The sequence below is a fragment of the Spea bombifrons genome, chromosome 12 (genome assembly GCF_027358695.1).
Source record: "Spea bombifrons isolate aSpeBom1 chromosome 12, aSpeBom1.2.pri, whole genome shotgun sequence".
NCBI lineage: Eukaryota > Metazoa > Chordata > Amphibia > Anura > Pelobatidae > Spea > Spea bombifrons.
Genome location: NC_071098.1, coordinates 12,615,171 through 12,640,799, shown reverse-complemented (window position 1 = coordinate 12,640,799; position 25,629 = coordinate 12,615,171). Strand labels below are relative to the sequence as shown.

The window sequence follows — 25,629 nt, the reverse complement described above, 5'->3', positions numbered from 1 at the left end:
AAAATCAAATGTTTTGTTTTTGGAGCATCTACCCTGCCTGGCAGCACGTGGTGCCATCTAAGAGCAGCGCATCCCTCAAGTCAAGCCGAGGGCCTGGTATTATACAAATAATATAGACAGACTCATTCTAAACAAAAGTGTCATTTGAATCAGTAGGATTTATTTTTATCAATAAATGAAGAATGTATTCCTAATTGATAAGCACGAGTGATCACCCAGTGATAACAATATGAAAAAGATACTTCCCAACCATAGGCAGCTGCAACACAAGAAAAGACACTCTCCAACTGTCCAACACAATATAGATCCACTAAGGGGGGGATAGAAAACACAACAGTATAGACTGTATGTGTAACTTTTGAATGTAAATCTGTATATTATAGGTACTCAAAAGAAGATAAATGAAATCAGGCTCTTAATTCAAATCTTTACTTTCACGGTCTAAAAGCAGAAAAAACAGGACACACTGTGGGTAGGACCACAAGGGTACTGAAAGAAAGAATATTGGAGAATTTGGGCAATATTAGGGACCTACATACTAAACATAGTGTACCACGTCGCTATAAGTCTTGTCCTTTACTTGTTTTTGTATTTATGTTTTATGTATTTATTCATTTAGCTTCATCATATGGGAATGTACCTATACCATTGGACTCTGGCACATGGCACTTTCCTGAGAAGCACTTTATTGAAGCACTTTATGAGAAACACCTTAGACGGATTCCTGGTAATACTTTCGCTTTCAAGAACCTTCTACTTTCTACTGCGGTTTTTGCACATTTTATCTTATGTGCAATACATTTCTGTAAGTGTTCTGGAATTATTATTTTTTTTTGGGGGGGGGCTGTGAGGGTACTTTGCCATTGTGTCTTGTTTTTCTTCTTTTAGAGATCATTTAGAGAGAGAAGAGTCTGAGTGTTTTTCATTCCCCCCCCCACACACTGTGCAAGCGCCCCTAAGTGAATGTAAATGCTGAGCTGTGTCGGGAGACAAATATATTAATATATTTGCTGTTTGGATTTTAGGCTGCATTTTGCTGATGAAACATTAATTGTGAAACTTGCGGAGTGACAATATGATTACGAGCTAATGAACAGTGATTTATATAATTCTAAACAAAGGAACGTAGCATTACCTGAAACAGGGTCTCTTGGGAGGTTTAAGTGTATGGGGCTGGAATACAACCAGATGATCTTCCATAAAGATAATCATAAACAGAAGAGAAATGGATATTTGTACTAAAGCACATACTATATGGAGGTTGTAATTATGATGTAATCTCCCAGAGCCTGCCTTTTCTGGATTTTAAAGTGTTTTATTTTACTTTCTTTATATTCAGGCTAATATTGTGTTTTCCTCCTCCAATAGCTTTTGATGGGTGTTTGTATAGATATGTTTGCAACGGTCCAGATTCTGGAAACATGACCTCACACTGAGGAGTTGGACTTACGGGGTGGTTGCGTGGAAAGTCCCTTGTTGAGGCTTCCCCAAAGCACTTCTGCTCCCTTTTTCAGGACCAGATGTGGTCCAGGGAAGCCTCAACAACCTTCTGGAAGTGCTCTGTTTCCGCGGGGAGAAGTCTGAGCAATGGAGTGGACACAAGTAAAAATACAGATTTGTTTTCTGAAATTATTCCTTATACAAAATACTTCTGGTCCCAAGAATTTCAGATAAAGGATACTCAGCCTTTAGTAATTAATGCCCATAACCTTACCATAAGTGTGTGTTAGCATGTGTGTGTAAGTGTGTGTGACATAGGGGGTGATAATGGTAGCAGATATAAATGATGGTGGGGAGGAATGATGATGGTCGGGGAATACTAATTGTAGTGGGAGGTGAGAATGAATTATGATGTGGGTGGGTATGATGATGGTCGGTGCAGCTCTACCCTTACACATAAAAACATACACAGCCCCCCCCGACACCTTTCACATCTATACATACATTCGTACATACATACATACACACCCATTCTAACACCATACACTTACACATACATACATACATACATACATACACTGACTCTCGCTGATCATCCATGCAGTTCATACATTTCTCCGAACCGCCCTCATTTTTAGCTGTACATTATTTTAGGAGAGCTACATGTTTACTTGCCTGTTAATTATGCAATGAGAAAGTGATTTCTGTATCTTAAAGGACTTTGTTTTCAGTAAATTATTAAATAAACAAATGGTTAATTTCATACTTAGAACAGTGTATTCTGCATTGTTTGGTTTAACCGGGGCTCTCCCAGTTCATCCCAACCCATTACGTGATCTCATGGATCACAGTGATATTACAGGAACAAGATGAATGTGTTCTTCAAATACACTTTAAATATGCATTGTTTATCTCTATGCTGAACCAAAAATATATTGGGGCTGGCACCCCACATATGTGCCCCAAGCAGAATAATGGCACCGTCAAATATAGTGCTGGCATTCAATTATTTCCGGGGCTGGTTTTTATTCCCACAAGTTTTTCCTGTAAATCCACAACCTATTTGAAAATACTTGTACACAATTAAGATTGCCCCTGTAGGGACAAATGAGTTAAGTGTTGTTATTGAGGTAAATGTGGTTCATTTTTACGGTAAACGAATGTGCAATTTTAAGCTTTGAAATAGAAAGTCATATCTTTATTTATTGGCATTGGAATCAAAGATCCAAATTACTTTCTCCTTTCAGCTGTTTTATTTATGATATAGCAGTTGAATGCCTTCCCAGAATGACTTGCAGATGAACTACAACTAGACTTTTAAATAATTGTGTCATGCGAGTCAATCCTGAAAAGTATTATTTCTGATCAAGTTTTGATTTCTATTTGAATCAAAGAAAAAGTATAATCTTTGGGTTTGATATGAATACAATCAGCTGAAGTTGCATTTTTATGATAATCTCTATAAAACACATGATTTAAGGAAGGCTCGGATCTGCTGTAGGATGTAGGACAAACTGAACGTAGCTTAAAACCGATGTTCATATAGGTACTTTTTAAGTTTGAAAGTAGGTATATTCTTCTAGATTTTCATTGTATTTAACTGAATGGTGTCAGCGATCATCATTTTCTACATAATATCATATTTGCCTAAATATTTTCACCACCATTTCCCCCCTTTTATTGATTTAATTGGTAACAATGAGTTAAATATTTACAATATTGTGCACTCAACATGATTAATGTGTTTATTTATGCCCATGATAACTCAGCAGAAGTAATATGCAATAAATCAACCAATGAGGCTCTTCTTTCTGTAAGCATTGTTTTATTGAGGATGTTTGGACACCGATACATGTTACAAGAGAACAACACAAACAACAAAACATAAAATACACATTGTACAAAAGTAGTTGACATCCTGTAGAGAGATCAGCAGAGGACTTGATATAAATTACATGCCAATATTATAGAGTTAAATTTAATACTGAGATGCATTATACTGAGATGGTAATACTAATTGCCTTCTGAAATCAAGGATGTAATTGAGGCTTCTTGGTGTACATGTCGATCCTCTGATGCTGGCACTAAGGACATCTCTTCATAATGAATTATGTAATTTCTCATTCCTACAACTGTGTAGGGTCTTTATTAACATAAAAAAATATTTATGTGACACAAAATGTCCATAACATAACTGCACATAGTTGAGTTTAAATTTAACACTTGTGCAATGATAAAGATGGCACCCCAATAAATGTTTTTGTGCAGGGGATATCCTGTCCTCTGATGAACTTCCAGGTGACGTCAGCAGTGACACAACTCGGAAGGGAATGCAGTTTAAAATGTAACAGCTTTCCGGCTTTCATGCCGTAAGCTGTTACATCAGATCAGACAGCAGAAAGCCGGCGATGCCGGCTTCAGCTGTCAGGGAGGAGTGTCCCTGCCACTGCAAGAAGGGCAGGACGTACCGGTATGTCCATAGGGGATTCTTGGGATGTGTTTTTTGGATGTACTGGTATGTCCATAGGGGACTGAAGGGGTTAATAGCCTGCCTGTGCCACCTCTGCCCCTTAAAGAGCTTGTCTTTGTTAAATCAGATGTTCAAGAAGTAATACTTGGTATGTAAGTTATAGAAAGTATCATATTTTCTTCTATATTAGTAGTAGAATATAATGGATAGATAAATAATGGATAGCAGTTTTAATAAAGTTGTCTTTTAATTATTTATTTTTTTACAAATTTCTCATAATTAAAATATTGGTGGACAGTATAATTTTAATGATTATCTCTGGTGATTTTAGAAACTGGTTATACCTGATGATCATGAACATGTGCACTAGTAACCTAATTAAATGGAATCTACTTTGTCTATAGCCCACACCTTACATTTCAGCAATAATACACAATGTCCTAGAGATCTTTTGCCTTTCTGAGGAGTCATCAAGGTATATAGGAGGTATATAGACTAACCGTTAGTGAGCTACAATACACTTTATGAATTATTTTTCTACAAGGAATATAGCCCAGATTTTAAACCAGTTTATCATATACATTTAAGACCTAACACCTTAACTTTAAATGTATGGTAAAAAAAATATTCTAGCTATATTTTTTTCTCCATCACTACGTCATGCACTACTTTTGAATTATTTTTGCTTAAGTGCCTTTTTTTGGGCAACCTTTAATATTGAAGAACTATTCTCTTTCATTTAACGCTGAGAATTAATACCGTATATATATTTCCAGGAAGGTCTATCTATGCTTTCTCCTACAAGATAAGCTAGGTTTGTCCATAAAAACAATAATGTGTGGTGTGTTTCTCTAAGCAAATCGCCATTACTAAATAAAACATCTACAGAGCACATATACAATCTTTTGGGCTCATTGTTTTAACCCCTAAATACTGGATCTTTGTAGAAAGTGTACAAATATAAATGCAGCAGGTTTTTTTACCTAATTTGCAGCAAATTAGTTTTAATTAGAAAGTAACTGAGTGGATTTATTTCTGAAGCTTATCATCTGGTCCTCTAAGCTTTAGGCCTGCTGCCAGTAGGACCACAGCGTTGCCATGGTAACCGTATAGGCCAAAACTGCCAAAAGATACACTCTGAAGAGGAGGACATCGAGAACATATCCGATCTGCAGCCACTCCTTGGCTATATCTCTATACTCATCTCGTTTTTCCAGGTAGTGTCGGATGGATGCAATTTCATGGAGAATGCTGTCCACGATCACTGAACTCTCTCGGCTGGGCAGAATGACGCCAACTGACTTTTCATAGTCCTTGGAGTTCTCAGAATTGTACCGGGCCAGTCTCTCTACAGGACAGAAAAGCTTTAGTACTAGGGTAAACTTTAAAAGAACATCATGTTATGGACTATGATTTTCTGAGCAGGAAACAACCCGTAAATCTCACCAATACTACTGTTTTCTGTCTGCCGGGATATATCCAAGCTGTCGGTACGAGCTGTCCCAAACTTCTTGTCCCTGATGCAGAGTATAACTGTTATTTTCTCCAAGACCAGCCTCTTCAACCAATTTGGAACATGGGGCTGAAGGTCCTGCTTATGTACTAAACGTACTATGAGTATAGTTTCTGTAAGACTAATCACCAAGAGCGCCATGCAAACCACAAAGTACACACCTAAGAAAGAAGAAAACGCGTAAATTACCTAACCAAATAACTTTTAGTTATCGCCTTGACAGAGGGTTGTATAGAGCAATGGTTCCCAACCTTTAAGTCACACTAACAGGGTAGGATTTAGTGATTACCACATTCTCTTGAAATAGGAACATTCATAAACCCTGGACAGTTGGTTGGCCCTTTGGACTAAGCTGGAAACCACTAGGGTACAACATTTTTGTAACCAAAGTCCTAGCCATAAGTTCTATGTCACCTATACCTTTCTGCTGTGCCCGTTAGACTTTATAGTTCTAATAAGATCAGATTTATTTTTAACTAAACTAAGACCCCATCCATTAACTCTTCCATTTCATCACTATAACCAAACAACACTAAAAGACGTATACTTGTAGTAGCTGCTATGTAAATGTATGTATATAAAAAAACAACTTTCTAATATTCTTTAGGATAAGCATGATCATCAGAACTGTTAAAGCAAGGGTTAATCAAATAACTAAGGAAAAATATTAATGTATTTTATGTCTTATTCCAATTCCATGCCCTTTCTAAACAAGATCTGAAACTGATCCTGCAGATATTTTTCTCCCCGCTTTAATACGGTCTCCTTTGTTCCTTTCTTTATTATACATTTATTGCCACAAAGACATTGATACATTATGCTTAACATTCATTTTGTATTGCGCAACAACATCTCAATAAAATCTAGATCAACATTTTAATCATTGATTGTTCTGCAGTGATATATATTTTGGTGAAATGAAATACTGTCGTCTGTAGAAAGGTAGTTAAAATAAAGTCAACAACGGTCACATGTTAACACAGAACTATAAGGAAGAAAAAAAGAGAAACGAGAAAAAATTTAAAAACGAGTATATTAAAATGTTCATTAATTTGGTTTACTGTTTATTTAGCTTATGTGTCATTTCAGTATACTTAATGTAAATATTGGTGTTTACCGGTTAAAAAAGGCCAATATCTATGTTACAAGCCCACTTTATCTCTTTTAGTGAGCATACTTCCCAAGCATCTCTTTTTAGTACGAACTTGTCCCTCTTTGGGACCCAAATTTCCAAATTACCAATAGCTCTAGTGTGGTTAAATAGTCCCTGATGTCAAACTAAATATCAAGAACAAAAAATCAAGTTGATTAATAGAGTTAAAGTAAAGAATGTGTTACGGAGAAGTCATCTATTTGGTGACTTGTTTGGATGTTATATGTAAAGAATAGAAGGGTAATAGATACTTCTACTAACCAATCAGCGGCGTTCCGATGGCTGTAGCAGGCAGTGTATCCGATACAATGATGAGAAATACAGAGTATCCCAGAAGGAGCGTGATCTTGAAAGAGACCCTTTCGCCACTATCTGGAGGAAGGTAGAATCCTATAATATCCATGACCATGAGAAACATACTGGGCAGAAGCAAATTCACAGCATAGAAGAGGGGTCTTCTTTTAATCACTACCTACAATAGCATGAGATAAAATGTGATAAACCAGAGGTAAAACCGATTAGAAAATGCATACTTATTATTGAATTTGAAAAAAGTGCCTGCTTTCATTTTATTAAATTATACAATTCAGTTCTTCCAATATTCCTGCAGCCAGAAATCTTTGTGCTTTTACTTGTTGTTTGAATAACATGAGATGGGTATACCTGTCAGCCAGGCCTACAATTAGATGACCTTCTAGCCCCCATTCATGCACCATGGAGATAAACAAGATAATGATATTTTTCGATTTATAGATATCCCTTCTAGTCCATGATTTGCTGTTGTTGGCCTTCAAATAAAAAGCAAGCAAATCATCTCACCACAATAACTGTGCATCAGAAAGCCCCAACCCAAAGACGTTTTTCCTACATGAAGGTTAAAGTTGCAAACATAGTGGATTAAGTAAGATGAAAACTTCCATATCACCATTTTGCATGGACTCCTGTTACGGCCCCAGCCGCGTGTCAGCAGCCGCGAGGTAGGGGGAGACCCCCCGCTCCGGTCCGGCGGTCGCTGCTACCGCGAAGAGAGGGGAGACCCCCCGCTTCGGACCAGCAGCAGCAAGCGCCGCGAAGAAGGGGGAGACCCCCCGCCTCTGCACGGCAGCTCCAGCCGCAACTGCCGTGAGGAAGAGGGAGACCCCCTGCTTCCGCACGGCAGCCCCAGCCACAGCCACCGCGCAGAAGGGGAAGACCTCCCTCGTCTACACAGCAGCCGCAGCCGCCGCGAGGAAGAGGGAGACCACCTACCTGCACAAGATCCTCCCAGCAGCTGGAGCCGGGAGACGCGTCCTTCTCTGGAGTCCTGACTCGTTCTTCTTCACGCCACCTAGTGGCGCCGGCTGGTACTACCCCAACCTATATGGGAAGATTACGGAATCGCCAACCACAAGATGGCCGCAGGAAGTGACGTAACGGCACTTTGAAAATTTGGCGGGAAACATCCAATTAGTGCCTAAACTTCCTGTGCCTATTTAAGAGACTTCAGAACTCTGAGACTTTGCCTTCTGATGGTCGTCTATGCCCTGTGCTAGCACCCAGATAGCGTTTTCCTGCTTGATTCCTGTATTTGACCTCGGCTTGTTTTTGACTATCCTGATCTCTGGTATCCTCACCTCGGCTTGCTCCTCGTTTATCCTGCTCTCCGGTATCCTGACCTCGGCTTGCTCCTCGTTTATCCTGCTCTCCGGTATCCTGATCTCGGCTCTCTGGACCTTCCCTGCAGTCCTACCTGACTACGGAGTCTCGTCTGTACGCTGTGTCGTGACAACTCCAATGCGTTTTACTGCATGTATAGTGGAGAAGGTGGGTTTTTATTTGGAGTTAGATAATGAGACTTTTGTCTCATTTACATTATCCTCTGGTTGGCTTTGCTGAATCCAGTTGTGGGCACTCCGGATAAAGACCCTGCTGCCTGGTACTAAGACCAGCCCTGCCATTATGCCATTTAACATAAAAATAGGGCTTGGGTCCTCTTTTAATATGATGGACACCAACAATAAACAACATCATGTGACAATTCACACAATACAACACAATCATGGGAACATAATCCATGTATCTCTTCCAACCGTATTTTTCTTACATGGAATTTCATTTCTGCAAAGCTATCTTCATGCTCCACAAACTCTCGATATTGGGACAATACATAGAGCAGCTCCCACTCGCCCTTGTTCATAAAGAGACTCTTGTCTTCTTTCACCTCCTCCGGTGTTCTCCATAGTGACACATTAATATCCTGAACTAGAAAGCAGAGAAACATACCATGTACTATAGGACTTACTTATAGGATTATCCTTATTGTATAATCGTAGTAATGAAGATATCATTGTTTATTTTTTTTTACATCTCTTGTTACAGTAATACATTTGTTGTAAATCTAACAATACCATTGAATATATTATAGAATATATGAATAGGTCAGCAGATATGTTTTATTACTAGCCATTAATACAATCTTTTCAGTGCGATGTTTACAGATTTACTATAGTAAAAACTCTATTAAACGTTTCATAGTTGAGTAAATCTTCCCATAGATCACAGGTGGCGTTATTCATATGCCCTTTATTTATATAGTGCAGCAGGATCTTTGCAAAGGGTAAATGTTAGATCCAAACATTTCCTAAATCCACAGATCCTAAATAATGAATGCTAAACTTACTTGTGTGAAGCCAGCTGGTGAATGTTAGCGAACAGTTCTGAAGGTCAAATGGAAAGTTGTATATGTTAAGGCTGCAAGCGGTCACCACTTGGATAGGCTTATAGTTCTGTATTCTACCTTCATAATTGACGTAGACATATGGAATATCTGGGGACTTTCCAACATCAACACTATTGGAGGAAACATAGCACCAGTGAACATTGCACAGAGTATAATATGCTGCCACACATCCTAAAAAAGATGCATCTTACCAACCCTGATACTGACTATTCATTTAAATGCTTTTTAACACAGAGTTTGCAGTGGGGTCATGTTACATCACGTAACCCTAAAGGGGACCGAGGCTGCTCGCACGGTGTCTATGTGTCAATGTCTATTTATAAGTGTATGTGAGCATGATTGTCTATGTATAAGTGAGTGTTAAAATGAATCTGTATGTGAAAGCAAGTGTTTGTATGTCTACGCATTAATGTGTAACTGTTTGAGTGCTTGAGTAGATGTGTGTGAGCATAGATGTGTATGTGTTTGTGTGTGAGCATGTATGTGTAAGTGTTGTGGCATGGAGTGTGTGGTAAGTGTTTGTGTGTGAGCATGAATGTTTATATATCCGTGGTGTGAGTGGGAATGTGTGTGTTAGAATAAGTGTGTACGTGTATGAGTAAGTGTATGTGTAAACATGTGTATGTGTGTTAGCATGTGTACATTTGTATGTATGTTTATGTGCGTGTGCCAGAATATATGTTCCAAGGGGCAAAGAAGGCATAGACAAGCTGTTTGGGGGCAATGATGGCACAAACAAGCTGATTGGTGCATGATGGCACAGACATACTCTTTGAGGATAATGGTGGCACAGACTAGCAAAAGTGGCACTCACAAGCTGAGGGCAAAGGTGGCACTGTGGGGCATGTTGCTTGGTGAAGTTGGGGGTCCCAGGGTTTCTAATCATGCCCCTGGTTGGAAATTGTTTGTTATTATTATAATTAAAGAATCATCAGTGTTATAGTCAGTGTTATGCAAAATATCTGCATAGATACATAGAATTTGCTACCAAAGTTGCACATTGTAGTTAGGTAATATTTAAATGCATTTTTCTTAGCAGGATGAAAGAGATAATGACATCTCTGCCAGAGTTACTTGTAAATTTAAAATCAATTCTAATTTTATTAACTGTTGACATTGATCTATTTCTCAACATTTACTGCAGTTGTGTGTCTTGTTTTGCACAGGATTTAGGGTAGTGTCCCACACACTTGTGAAGACTTTAGAACAGACCTCAATCACAGCTCCCAGATGGTCACCTTGCGATGTATTAAAGCAGAGCACCACAATACAACATCATATCCTGGCGTCTTGCTTTTCTATATTGTGAGTTGGCTTGGACATATAAAGTGTGAGAATGGTCCTGCCCCAGCTCCTCCACTAACCATGTCCCCATCCCACCTCTAAGCTTGCCCCCAACAGAGTTGTCCAGCTTCAAGCACTTAAAATGGTGTTGAACAAAATAATAGTGTGTTCTACTGGAGAGATTTTGAAGCTGAGATGCTTGTTTCCTTGAAGTCATGGTGCTTGCACATATAACCATACTTCCGGCTCAGAATGTTTGTTGGATAAGAGTGAATCACAGTGTTCTACTTCCTTGTATTTACAAATCCAGAAAAGTCAGTTATTTTATTTACAAAAAAAACCCCACAGCCTTAAGAAGGCCCTGGCCACCAATATAATGACATTACGAGGAAACACAGTGATGGATCATAGGCATGAGCATTTGCCACTACTTACAATTCATTGATCATTATGTCCGGGATCCAGACCTTTTCTGTAGGGATGGAGATCTGAGTAATGTTTTCAAACTTTGTTGGATCCCAGGTAAGAAACTCGTCCACCCAGAACTACATGGAAGACAAACACATGTAGGGGCTCCATGCATTTAAGTAGTCTCAGTAAGTTACAACACCATTGTGATGTGAAGAACCCAAACACACCATTGCACAAACACACGTGAAAGCACGAGACGTGGAGGTGTCAGTTTGCAATATATCCTCATATAGCAGAACGTTCTTTTTCTCTGCGCGTTCAGTACAAAAATTGCAGTTAAGGAGCTCCGAATTAAAATATTTTTTTTTTGTTTTTTCTTCTCATTATTGTCCCATTTACAGCAAGCAAGCGTTTTACGCCATGACAATCTGTTTTTGGAAACCACGGAAACCAAGGAAACCACTCAGAATCCAATTTATATTTCTAATGTCCCATATATTTTGTCCCCTATTTTGTCTTATTCTCACTCATTTACTGCTTTTCCATGAATTACACGGCTCTTAAATAAGTGTTTGAACTGTTCTCAGTGTTCAGTTGTACATGTATCTAATGAATTTAAGTGTATATGATGGCTGCAGCGTCCCTTACGTTCTGCACTTGGATGGATGCACTAACTAGAATAAAAATCACATCATTGGGGGGTATGACATGAAATAAAAGCCTTTAGCAAGTTACTATTTCCCAAAAGCCCACAAATTGAGTAACAAAAAACGTCATTTTATCATCATTTTCTTTTTGTGCTGAAATAAATTAGCGAGACTTCTAATTAAGTCATGTGCTGGTTATTATGATGAAAAGTATTATCCTTTGAGTTAGTTTTGCAAAATTGGGTTTCTAATGGACAGTGTTGACTTAATTTAAGCTTTCCTTAAGTATATGAAGCAGACGTGTTTCTCTTATGGTTTTTATTTTAATAAAGAATGGGCACTAACAATTAAAGATGTATATTAGACGAGCAATGGAGTAGATAATGTATAAAGCATATTGAAAAGGGGCAGCATTAAATAATAACTGTAAAAATTACATTAAAAAAAGTTATAAAGATATTTATCAGGAGAAATGGTCAGTATTACACGGCTTCTAAACTGTATAGGTAGCTGATCCAAGTAATGTAAGCTCTACGGAAGAATAAATGAAATAAGTTATGCACTTGGGAATTTAGCCTTTATTATATAGTGATCTTGCCGATTCTATTAGATTAGGTTTGATCATCTGATTTGACACTCAGCTGCAGAGATCCCAAACTATGAAAGAAGATTCCTAGACATACGTTACAAAGAATTATTTGTTTCGGATCTCATAGCTAATGCTTCTAATAACAACTATATCACTTAAACTGTGTTAATAATGTACAAATAATAATAAAAAAAATATTTAAATAACATAATAATGCACTTATATTCCTCTAAAGAAAACAGAAATAAAATAATCAAGCAGATCTTATATTTTGTGAACATTACCTGTCTATACCAGATGTATGTTGTCAGCACTTGATTTTTCTCATCCTAGGAAAGAAATTGCAAAAAAAAAAAGAAGTTTAATACATTTATTGGACACAAAAACAGTTCATAGGTTATTTTTTCTTCATTTGGTCCAGTTGTGGACAATTCTTCCCGTCAATGCAAATCGTTTGCCAGCTTTAATGGGGAGCTCAACTATAGCTAATAGGGGTCTATCCAGGGCATATTTGTGAAAGTGTGGATGTTATAACTCTCATGAACTTTGGTGTAGGACAATTCTTCATGCTGTTTTAGAACCTAGAACTCCATATTTCAGCTATGATTCTCTATTCCAATTGACCAGGTTGGATTAATTAAACGTAAGCAGCTATTCATTGTAACCCTAAGATTTTACAGTATTCCGCCAGGCCAAATAACCATTAAACATAAGGTATGAGTGCACTGGCTAGAGGAGAGTACAATTATGGTAGTCATATGTATTAAAACATTCTGATAAATCAAAAAGACATTCCCTATTTGTGTAGCTCTTCTTGTTGTTCCCACCAGTATCCATGAAATGTAGAAGCTCGCACATTAGTCAATGGTGGCTGGCCTCGGTATTTCATTAAATGGAGGAGTACCTTTAAAGCTCGAGCTACTCATTTAATGATCAATAGCGATAGTTTACACTGGGTTAACACATGTTCACTGTCCGGGGATCTATTCCAAGGCTGTCAGGGGAAACTGTTTTATTTCAGCTTGAAAAGACATGACCCTGCCGGAAAAGTGTTCTCTTAGTACATTCTCTAGAATAGCCATGTACTTTTATACTCCATTGACTACAGTTGGATGTTTTTTAAAGTTACCCCCTGTGGGTGGAAATTTTTTCTATTTCTTGCGAACGTACTTAGAACTTACCACTCCCAAAATGGCATAGACTATGACATCAATATATACAGTGGTGGTGCGTCTCCAGTCCAGAACAGGTCTCACACCCTTCTTGTATTCTTCCATGAGGTAGTCTGAAAGGCGAAGGAGGGCTGGCTTGGTGGAATTGGGACTACTGGCCCCAATGGCTGCAAGATTAAAGATAATAAAATGCATTATTTTTGTGCACTCACTAGTCTAGTTCAATAGAAAAACAAATATATATATATAAAAAAATAAGACATATATATATATATTTTTTTTTTTTTCTGCCTGCTAAAAGTCAGGTTGGCTTCGTCTTGTTATCTGATTTTCATCTGATCTTACATTATATCTTATTTATTATTTAATAATTATTACATATAATAAAGCAGGAGTAAGAGTGCTATAAATACCCTTTATTCTGAACTCTATATTGGGGTCACTGTTTCACAAATTTAGTAAATGTAACTAAAGGAAGGGCATTTAGATGTGGAATCCACAGCCAAATTGAGTTGCTTTGGCAGATTCGGTCAATACCCCCCCCCCAAAAAAAAAAGATGGATGCATTTTTAGCTCAAGCACCCATATAAGATAAAAACACTTATTTGGTGTAAGCAGAATCTAGAGTTCAGAGGGGTTTTCCCCCAACTCTAAGACAAATTTAAAATGGATTTATACTGGACCAAGTAAGGGCAATGTAAAAAGGATTTAATAGTTTTATGTATAAATTCTTGGGCTAGATATCTAATCACCCTCAAAGAATGAATTTAATAGAAGCCACAATTGACATATTATTGATCAGTAAATTGTTCTACAAACTGCTTTGCAACTTACTGCAGAACTAAAATCATGATATAGTTACTGTTTTCTTCCTCCATTTCTCTGTCTTTCTTTTCCTTTCCCTTTTTTTCTTTTCTATTTATTATTCCCATTGTCGTTCTGCCCTTTATCCCAGAGCACACCCACAACTACATTGAGAAATCCAAAGAGATCATGTTAAGGCTCATACCTATTAGTGAAAACGCTTTATATTATCAATCATATGCCGCTAAGCTAATTTATACAACTCGTAAAGCTGGTAAAGACGTTGGTCATGTAATCATGATTTAATAGCAATTTTTAGCAATATGTTGTGAAGGACCGCAACATCATCAAGGCAAGGTGAATTCAATTATTATTCTAATAACGCACCAAATATTATTGATCTGATGTTGGGATTAGTATAAAGTATAATTGTCACCCTTTTTAATGTAAGACTATTTTCAAACGCAGTACTTTGAAATGAATAATGCCTGTATTAAAGATTTCGATTACTTTTTACATATGTGCCATATTTTGCTTTGTCTGTAAACACCCCAATATTTATTTATACAATTTTACAATGAAATCTTGTAGGTGTTATGTAAAGTTTTATATGTATGTTCTTTTTAAAATGTAAATCTAATCATCATATTTTTAATAAGGTAATGCTGCTCTTCTGCATTGTCCCTATTGTCTCAGACCCTCAATGTGTCATTATGCAAACTAAGAACCAGTAATTAAGGAGAAGCGTATATAACGATATATATATATATATATATATATATATATATATATATATATATATAATCAATATCAAAAGTGGTTGTAAACATGTCACATGCCACAGTTTTTCCTGGACCCATCTGATTTTTAAATGTTGTGACCAATACCTATCATCTGTGCGGTTTGGGGGATGCATAAACTTGATAAAGTAATTGATGTATTTGGGGATTTTTTTATGTTCCGCACACTGGGGAATAGCACTTAACTGTACGTGGTGGTCTGCAAAGTGAAAATTAGATGCGTCGTGAAAAATTAGGCCAATATAGCAATCATAATTGTATAAATTATTCTTAATGTAGAATGTAGTATGATAGGGTGATGCTCCCCGTTTACGATATTGGGCCATATGTATAAAAATATTCCTGGTTCCAAGTATTAAATATGAGGCAATTGCTATGGAACAATTAGTGATAATTAGTGATAATACGTTTCCCCCATAAACTCACCTGCACAGGCGATGATGAGGGGAAGGATAAGCAGGCTGGGATGGATCCAGGAATATGAAGAGGCCATTGTTTTGTCGCTGGCCTTTCTTTGCTCCTTCAGTCCTAGAAAATATGTTACCAATTCCCGCTTTCGCTGTGAAGTTCTTCAGCCTGAGAAGGACCGGTGACGTGGCAGATTTTGGATCTTGTCCTACAGTCTCCCCCTGGTCTCTGAAGAATGTATTAACGTCCTCCAGTTGATTTTCTGTTCTGCTTTCCTTCTGGAACAGAAATCCTTACTATCTGCTTTCTATAATTTGATTCTATCTCTGCTTTTTTGAAAATAGGGTATATAGTTTATTCTTTTGTTCCTTCTATTAATTCTATTTTTTTATTCTTACCAATCCCTGTTTTTGACCACTCTTCTCTATCTTGGCCTTTCGTCCTTCTCAGTCATTGCATTCAGTCTTGCTGTGTTTCTGTGTTTCTTTCTTCTTCACATTATACAATTTATATCTCTTATTTTTGGAAAAACTTTGCAGATATTCCCTTTTTTCTCCTTTCTTTCTTAAATTATCCACTCCCTTTTCTCTGCCCTACTTTATAAACTTCTGCTGAATTGTCACTCCTCGCTCTTCTGTGCCCACACTGTCTCTCACCTCTTCGTCGTTGCGCCTGTCTCTCCGATTGCCTCTTATTGTAGTGGTTCACCTGTCTTTCTCTCCCTCTCTTTCATGTTCTCCATCACTTGATTCCAAGTAAGTTTCCTGGATGAATTTGTCCTTCTGTCGGCAGCTGGCAGCTCCTCTCCGGTCTGTGTGATGTCACTCTGTAATCTAAGGAGTCAGACAGAGCATGTTGCCCTTTCTACCTATCACCATTAGCACTGTCATGTCCACTTGATGCTAATCATTCAGACAAATGGTTTCACACAGAGCAATTAGTTACCTGAGATCTTAACTCATCCCCTGCCAAACAAGTATAAATCCCTAAAAATATATCCTTTCTAGTATTCTGACCAGTCTAAATGCAGCTCCTACTGCGTACAGCACATAAAAGAGTCATACTGCACCGCATCCAATGCATTTCCCTTTCATAACGTTTATAAAAGTGCTCTGCCTGGTGAGAATAATTATAAGCCAGATACTTGTGAGGAGATTTATGCCACATCCTTCCTAGAGTCTGCTGTGTGTGGAATATAACAACATATTATTCCCAGTTACATTGGGAATACTCATTTTTATTTCCTATTTTCAGAATAATTATTATCATCCATAATGATTCATTCCCCCAGAAAGTTATTTTTCTCCCTAATTGTTAAGTTGCTGATTGATGTTCATGGGTTAGGGACAAGATAATGTATTCCATATGATAGTTTTGTCACAGTTTGCCCCAGATTTTGACACCCTGGAGGCGACATAGTCTAATATTTGTAAACTAAATGCTTCCTAAGGAGTGAAGCTGATAGCAAAAAGCACAATTATTGGTAGTCTTATTCAGTTACTTCATTTCTGCAGGAAAGATGTGAAGGTGACAGGTCCCTCATGCGCTATGTCTTTACATGTGTGATATCCTTGTTATATTTCCAAAATATGTGCATGTACTCTGCTTGGGATATTGCAGTAATTTGACTAATTTCACGGTTTTATAGGGTTTCTAGAGTTGTAGGTGGATATATTTGTGATTTCTGTGCAGTACGATGATAGCATTATACATCTGTAGAGTACACAGAAGCATGCGATATTCCACATACCACTTAAAGTGTCATCCCGGCACCAATCGCTCTTTTAATTAACCAAGCTCAATAAAAATCAAAAACCTCGGGAAGTGAAATCCTTCCCCAACTCACTCAGAGCCCCAATCTAATTAGACACCCATTTCAAGCCTTGATACCCAGTATGTAACAGCAGCGTGTATAGGATTGTCGAATGTTCATATAGAAACGTATACCTCGATTTAAGCATTTGGATGTGAAAAATCTCCTAACATTAATGAATACAGGGAATTCCGAAGCATCTTAAATGAGGCAAAAAATGCAGCAAGTAGGGGGTCTCTCCTACGTTAACAAGTAGACCTGCAGAAACAAAGAATATGAATATCTTACATGCCTCACCGTTGCCATAAGATCTTCGTTCAAGCTGTGTGTGTCTTTTTCACCACTTGAAGGTAACAGGTCCTGTTTTTGAACCCAGATGTCAGGGGTGACCTGACACAAGTACCCTGGGACCACCCGAGCCCTTAGGTTGTAAAGTCAGCATCACATGGCCTAGATGAATACGGGGTTCACACATCTCCAGGAGGAAAGTTCCGGGCCTCACCTTCATTCTCATCCAAGAGGCTGAATCTATGAATTTACTTTAACGTTAATTTTTAATATCATTAATTATAATTCATTAACGCAGCTCAAACCTATAGCCACAGACTGGTACCACAAAAATATAAATATAAATATATTATTCTTCTATATAATGTACAATGTTACAACACCTCCCAAGAAGTCATAGGGCCACATCAAAATTTTGGTACTGCTCTCTGGACACATTAAAGTGTCACTTTTTCCATACTTTCCAGTTATTTTAACATCTTAAACACAGGGTCACTCGAACACAAGTGAGGTGCAGCCCGGACCCCGTTATGTGGATGGCATAGTCACTTCATGTCATATTCTACCATGGCTGCACCCTATTTTCACCTTTAAATATTATTATTATTATAGCCATGTCACCTTCAACATTGATTAGAGAATAACTCCTCATTCTTATTCCGTTTTACCCCTTTCTTTGTCACTGCTACCCTCTCCCACCTCGGCGGACTTTAAATACCCAGGGATTGGAAGGATAGATTTTCTCTGTTTTGTGTCTGGGTTATAATGAACTGAGACACAAGTATCAAATTCTCTCGGAATTCAATTGCTTTAATGGAATTTGATTCTAGTAACTTGCTGATCTATAATTGTGTTTCTGGGAAACAGATTATATGGGCTAATGCTACAAATCTAAACAAGAAAACACACAGAGTGCATGGACAGATAAAGCTAATTTGTGCCATAAAAACATGTTTTCCTCACACCTCAGTTCAGACATCTAATGCGTACACCCTAGCAAAGAGAATAGGATAATAAGACGTAAGATATAAGAAATTTACGACATATCAACATTAAGACAAGCACCGATTACAATTTTTAATTCAATAGTTACTTGGGAAAATGTTCATAGAAAAACAAATGAGACACAATAGAAATTATGGTTTGGGTGTGTTGCTTCCACATAGTTAGTGAAAGGGTTAATAAATGAAGCAAACAGTATGAAATGAAGGGTTCTGTACTGTAGCAGCTGATCGTGCCCACCTGCCAGTAGGTCCAACTCCTAGGAATACTGCGCATGCGTGAACAGGCAAGATTGAACCAACGCACAAGGGACGGAGCCAGGCGTTTCACACTCTGCAGAGCATGGAGAGGCCATTGCAATTATACTAAAGAAACAGCCAAGAAAATGTATGTCCTTTATGTAAAAGACCACTCACATCCATTTTTTTAAAAAAAATTATTAATATTTTTAAATAATTGAAGTCCCCTTGACCTATACTTTGCATAGTGTTTTGGACTGGAGAAATCACTGTATCCTATCTGGGTATCCATTCTGGTGTCATGAAGTGGGTACTAATTAGACTTGTGCATTCGTATTTGGACGAACATAAAAACAAACACGAAGGGTGCGTTTTCGTTGTTCAGCCTGAATACCGAACATATGAACATGCACGCGGCAAAACATGCGTGCAAGAATCTTCGTGTTCGTCTTTGTTTACTAATCTCCCTGGTCCCTTCTCCATCTAACCTACCTTATCTACCTAGCATCGCAGGGGTTAACGGGAGTGGAAATCCGTAGGTTCGCTGTCAGGAGTTAAAGGGCCGTGCGCCTGATGCCAGAGGAGGCCCCTCTCTATTGGTCGTTCGTCCTGCCGGGTACTAATAGAGTTGCTCGTACAGACATTTAAAGTCCTGGCGTCAAAGCTTCTGCGTAGTGCGTACCGCGTTAACCCCTATTAACCCGTATTAACCCCTTCTACAGAAAACAAAGAAAAAAAACCGAACACGAAGAATGTACACAAATATTCACCCGAACCGAATACAGGAACAGGCGAATATTCATGGAATACGAAGATTTTTTCCCCCACAAAGATGAACAAGAAGAGTTGGCCGGCACCCAAATGGGGCAGTGCACACATGTGCCCTAAACTGTCCTGGTGTGTGTGTGTGTGTGTGTGTGTGTGTGTGTGTGTTTGGGTGTCGGTGGGGAAGAGCCTGTCCTGGTGTGTGTGTTTGGGTGTCGGTGTGCAGTGCCTGTCCTTCATAAACACATACTAAGTACACTGCATACATAGTTTGAAGAAAATATGCATATAAAATAGTCCCCAGATTTAATTTAAAAAATATGGTCCCCTTAAACTAAGAAGAAGAAGTTGACAGGTGAGTAAGCCTGTCAGGCTGTGCATTAGCCTGTGTTCCTAATTGGGGCTCTAGGAAGAGACTGCCACTTTTTATTTACTTTCTGAACTCAACATATAGTCAGTTTTTTTCCGGCTCATTTTCATTATTCCTATTTTAGTGCAAATTTTAGTGTAAATACAACCGTAAATACATTCCTTCAGAAGGTAAATTGTATATGTGCCATTCCCAAATCCTATAGTGTACATATTTTTGTGGAGAAAGCTATATGGGGAATAAAGTGTTTGTCTGTTTCTGTCTAACCTTGTTTCAGGAGAAAATGAAAATGGACAGGGAGGGCTTGCATCTTCTGGTCTCGTGGGGCAGGTTATGCCAAGTGGTCCCATCGACCCCTTGCTCCCCCAGGTAACTAACATATGCACTGGCACACATATTTACACACACTATCATGCTTACACAAACTTACACTCACGCTAACACACATACACTCACACACACACTTACAGATACACATTCATGCTAACTCACACTCCCCTAATACATTCACATTCTTGTTAACACACACGTTTACATTCATGCTAGCACTCACTCCCTTTTATACACACACGTATACATACGCATTCATGCTAACACACATACACTTGCACATACACATTATATACATACTCACTCCACCCCTTCAGCCCCTTACCCTCGCCCACAGTGTTGTTTATGGGTGCCCCATTTTTTTCTGCGAGGTCTCTGAGAAGGGAGATAACATCAGGACAAGAAAATGGTATGCCACTCTGCCATGTTTATGTTGCTGATCCTAGCTTCCATAAGGTAAATTAGTCCCTTACATTTCAGTCAAAGTTATACAGATTTACAAAAATCACAAGCAATAGGTAACTTTTATAAAAGCTATGGAGGTGACAGTTATGACTGTGTCCAACATTTCACCCACCCAACATTTCGCTCAGAAGGTCTCGATAAACTCACTCACTCTGGTTGTTGCATGCATTGGTGATCTCCTCCAATGCCAACATTCTGTTTGATGAAACTACGTGTTTGGATAGGGTTCAGGCTCCGGAATGTCTGTGTAGCTTCATTATAGCAGCAAAATACAATATCATCTCACATGCCTTTAATAAAACTACAGAAGCAGATTAACCAAAATCTTGGACAGCACAATAATGTAACTCTTAAATCGCCAGATATCCCTAAAAAAAGCAAGAAACGGGAATTATCTGATAACTTGGATTTAATAACGGTGATAAATCTATTCCAAGTAATTGAATACCAATCCTTGAATAGACCAAAAACTTTAAGTTTTATCTCAGTTCATGAATCTATTGGATCCATTCTTTGGCGTTCAATCACTTGTGGTAGAATTATCTGTAGTACTAAATTCTGCCCAAGGAGGGCTATTCTATGGGCGTTGTTAATTTTAAAAAAATAGTGAATAGCAGTCAAAATACATCATCAAATGATGACAAGAGAGGCACAATTTGTGAGACATTACATTGTCTGCAGGACAATATGTATATACCTAACGTCAATTAGACCACTTCAGGCCATATTTATTTACCATGGCGATATAGGGCAGTTATTTAGTAAAGTACAAAATGTGGAACAATCTCTCTAAAAAAACAAAAAAACAATGGAATGATTTAGCATGATTGAGTGTTCACAATATTGTACTTTGTCTTGTAAGAGCTCAAATTAGACGGTCTTCAACTTCCATCTGATCCATTTAATACACAGGGCCAGCCCTGCCATAGAGCAGAGTGGGGCAATTGCTCAAGCGCCTTTTTTTTTTTGAAGTGGAGGAGAGAGGGGCGCCAAGTGGTTTTTGCTTATCAAGTTGTCAGTACCCGCTGAGCGCCGGAATATGATGTAATTTCCTGCGCGAAGCAGTGAAGCAGCGCGCACCGCAGGACTGCTGAAAGGTAAGTGAAGTACAAAGGGGGGATAGAGTAGATAATAGGGAGGGAGGGGGTGGGGGGTAGATAATGAGCAGTGGCATCGGTAGGGAGGTGGGCGGCATTTCAAACTTCGCCCCAGGCGGCACTATGGCTTGGGCCGGCCCTGGTAATACATTACAGAAAGGTGTGTATATGTGGTGGCCAACTAGTTCCTGTAGCATTTGGGTAAGCTGTAATTTTCAGCATTGTGTAGTCTGTGAATAATGTGTTAATTAATACACACAATTTAAACATTTCAGAGGGATGTGTGAAGGAATATTGAGCTTGTGTCCTCATAGGAAATTATCCTACCCTACCTTCTAAAGTCATGCTATGTGTGCATCTACAAATATATATATATGTATATATGTAGATTTTAATTCAACTAGAATTGTATTTTTGCTGCGATGTGGCTAGTGTTACACTGTGCAAAGGCTTTAGGCAGGTGAGAAGAAAAGTAGGAATGATTTTCAAAAATAGACATGTTAAAAGTGAATGAACAGAAGAAACATTTAAATGGAATCAATATTTGGTGTGACCATCCTTTGCCTTCAAAACAGCATCACTTCTTTTAGGGACACTTGTGCAACGTCAGGGATTTTGTAGGCACATAGTCAGGCGTATGATAAAACAATTATACCAAACAGGTGCTAATGATCATCAATTTAATGTGTAGGTTAAAACACAATCATTAACTGAAACTGGGTGCAGAACAGCCAAGCTCACTAACGAGGTGCGAATGTTGAAGACAGTTTAATGTCAAAAGTCACACGTTACGGTAAGACTGAGCACAGCAACAAGACACAAGGTGGTTATACTGCATCATATAACACTAATATCAAACAAGCTTATTTGAAAGGCCTGTTGGGGGAGTCTGGGTCCGTGCATCAGACATCAATCCCCTGCTTACCTCAGCAGAAGAAAACATTTAATATTTAAATAGTATATGTCTTTCAAGAAGGTATTCTTAAAAAAACAACAAAAAACATTACAATAAAATATAAATTAATTAATACGAAGAAGATGAGAGGAGAGAGGGAGATTTAATAAAACAAAAAAACCATAAATATCATAGTATGTAATTTATCATCCCAGGCGCACACATTTTCCAGACATTTTTATATGCTGCCAGTATGTATAACTCTATATGTTAATCTAGTAGTCCAGATTTCTGAAATGCTGCCATGTGGTACTTGCACTCTAACGCCCATTGCCTGCCCCGAACTAGACGTGCCAGGAGCTATAATTTGAACAACGCTCATCGTCGGCCACATGCGTGAGCGTAGGCAGGATTAGGGATCAATGACATACTGTATGTGTGTCTACCTGCTGGATACACGTAGATACACGTGGCTACATGCTACGGTCTACTCTATTGTATGTATCATACTAGAGACCACACACTAAGGGACCAGAAGTTAAGGTAAGTGACCTCCACCATTAGGCACTGGGCCACCAGAAACCCGTCTTGCCAGATGGCCAGTCTGGGCCTGGGGGTAACTTAAGGGTTTTATCGGCTATTTACCTAACCTGGCAAAGATCTTAAATGGCGAGAGATTAACGTATTAAACAATGAATATAGATATCTGCACTGACTGTGATCTGCAAATCAAAACTGTCATATTTTTACAAACCCGGTGGAAAATAAAGTTCCACCAATAACTTCAAGAACCAGAAGCAAATAAATCATTTGTCATCGTGCCACTGAAAAGGCAAATGCACGTCCTGTACATTAAATTCATGATTTGCCATCTGATCAGCAGCGTTAAGACTGTTTAAAGCCATCCTACCAAGACGCGACAAGCCAAAAGAATCATGAAAGAAGATTATTTTTTGGTGATTGTGAGGTATTCCATCTCTAAGTCAGCTGGAACTGTCAGGATCAATAAAGTATATTTATAAAGTGCCTGGATGCAGGTCCCCATTCTACGCCTGAGGGGCACACACAGCCACAGCTGCTGGCTTTTACAAAATTACGTGTCTTCTATAATTTAATGCCTTCCATCTGATGTCCGTGGCTGTGTGTAAATAGTTTGGAGATGGAGGGGTTATTTGCATGCTGAGGAGTTGATCATTCAGGCTTGCTAGCCTTATTGCCATACCTAGGAACATCCATGCTCCGGCTACCATGAGCCCTCTCTTTTCAGAATGTGGATAGACGACGTTGGGTGGTCTAGCTGAAAGCTGCCCGTTTCTTAAGGAGAAGTGGCTGAGGAGTGAAAGAATGATAGCGGGAAGAACTGTGTTTAGGCCTAAAATAATTACACCTAGGGTGGACCGAAGGGGTGCCAGGCCATGATGGGTAAATCTCTGCCGGCACACATTTCTCATGATTTACTCCTTTGTTTGGCTACATAGTGTGGAGCACCAAGATATGATGTCATACCACGATGTTCTGGGCTGGAAGATAGCAGATCTTTACCACCAACAAACTAATGCCGAGGCTCTATGGGGGTTCAGGAAAATGTGGATCTGTGGGGTGTGACAAAGGGGGTAATTAAGAGTAGGGATTTCTGGAAAAGAGGGACAGAGGTATTTAGGGTCCTTAAGGGGGACGGTCTCGCCTCGCGTGGGATCTTTTGTGCTACTGGATGCTAATATATAATAAATTATGTACTGTAATATTTATGACATTTTAGAATTAAACATTTCCCTCCTTTCCTCCTGTGCGTTTATTTTTTGTTAATTTGGATTATCTGTATTTGCTTCACCTTCCCTCCTATCTTTTTGATCGTCGATAAGTGTTATTGTATTGCATTTTTATTAGAAGTATAACTTTTTCCTGGCAAGTATGCATTTAAGGCTAACATTTTGTAGCATGGGCTTCCCATTTTCTCAAAATCTCTATTTTACAGAACAGCTAGTTCAGAACGAGGAAGTTAATAAAATATTTAACACCAAGCTGTACTGACTTAAAGCAGACCCTCACCTTACTGTAACTTACAGATCCACCTAGATTCATTATTATATATTATGGTAACTTGAAAATAAGCTCGTTTTATACAATATAGAATATTGTGATATAGAGAACCACGTGAACGCTGTGAACATCAATAAATTGTGATTTGTGATTCTAGCATTTTTTGTAATTTTTTTTTTTTTTTTAATAACATGATTACAAATAAATCCAAAGGAAACCGTGATCCCTCCGTGGCAGCCAAGGGCTTATTTACATGCCGTCTAACATATTCAGAAACAATCCAATAACTATATATGTACACAAATCAATAATGCTCTTTAAGCTTTGATGTATACATTTCAATTATGTTCACAATACAATAAAATCGTATGGCATTTCACATAGTAATTTCCTAGGAAGAAAGCATTGTTCCTTTTAAGTGATCATAGTCTCTATTTATTTTATTTGCTATGAATTCCAGTTTTACAAGAATATATTATTTGTTTTTCTTCTGTGCATATTGGATCTCTAATCATTTCTATTGTATAAAGTGTCTCTTTGATGTGTTCCATCTGAATGCACATGTTGGATATCGACATTTACTAGCATTGTGTGTTCATTTGGGAGAATAGCATGGCTCCCAAAGTTCCACATGGGGAGTTTTAATGGCTGAAACATAACAAGCAGGAGATAATCTCTACTGGCAGAGACCTCAAAGTCTCTAAAACACTCCCTGGCATAAGATGCTCCTCACATACCTAGGAAGGTTAGTAAGGAATATAGGCTTAAGAATAACTCTTGTTATATGGCATTATAAATGAAGGGGTTAAAAGTGATGAAGAAAGGGAAGATCAAGTGAAGAGCATCATGTAAAGAGAAAGGGGAAATAGGAAAGGAACGTGTCTGCATAAGAACATAATAGTGAATAGAATCTTC

General features: G+C 38.3%; 1 protein-coding gene across 1 annotated transcript; it reads right to left on the bottom strand.

Moving 5' to 3' along the window:
* Positions 1–4,903: 4,903 nt before the first annotated feature.
* Positions 4,904–15,495, bottom strand: LOC128470561 (5-hydroxytryptamine receptor 3A-like). The gene is made up of 9 exons (XM_053452449.1): positions 15,429–15,495; positions 13,408–13,565; positions 12,511–12,555; positions 11,015–11,124; positions 9,236–9,405; positions 8,660–8,817; positions 6,838–7,048; positions 5,357–5,584; positions 4,904–5,258 (listed from the first exon to the last, which is right to left on the bottom strand). The coding sequence occupies exons 1-9, from the start codon at positions 15,493–15,495 to the stop codon at positions 4,975–4,977; spliced, it is 1,431 nt and encodes a 476-aa protein (XP_053308424.1). The 3' UTR covers positions 4,904–4,974.
* Between the last annotated feature and the right edge of the window lie 10,134 nt (positions 15,496–25,629).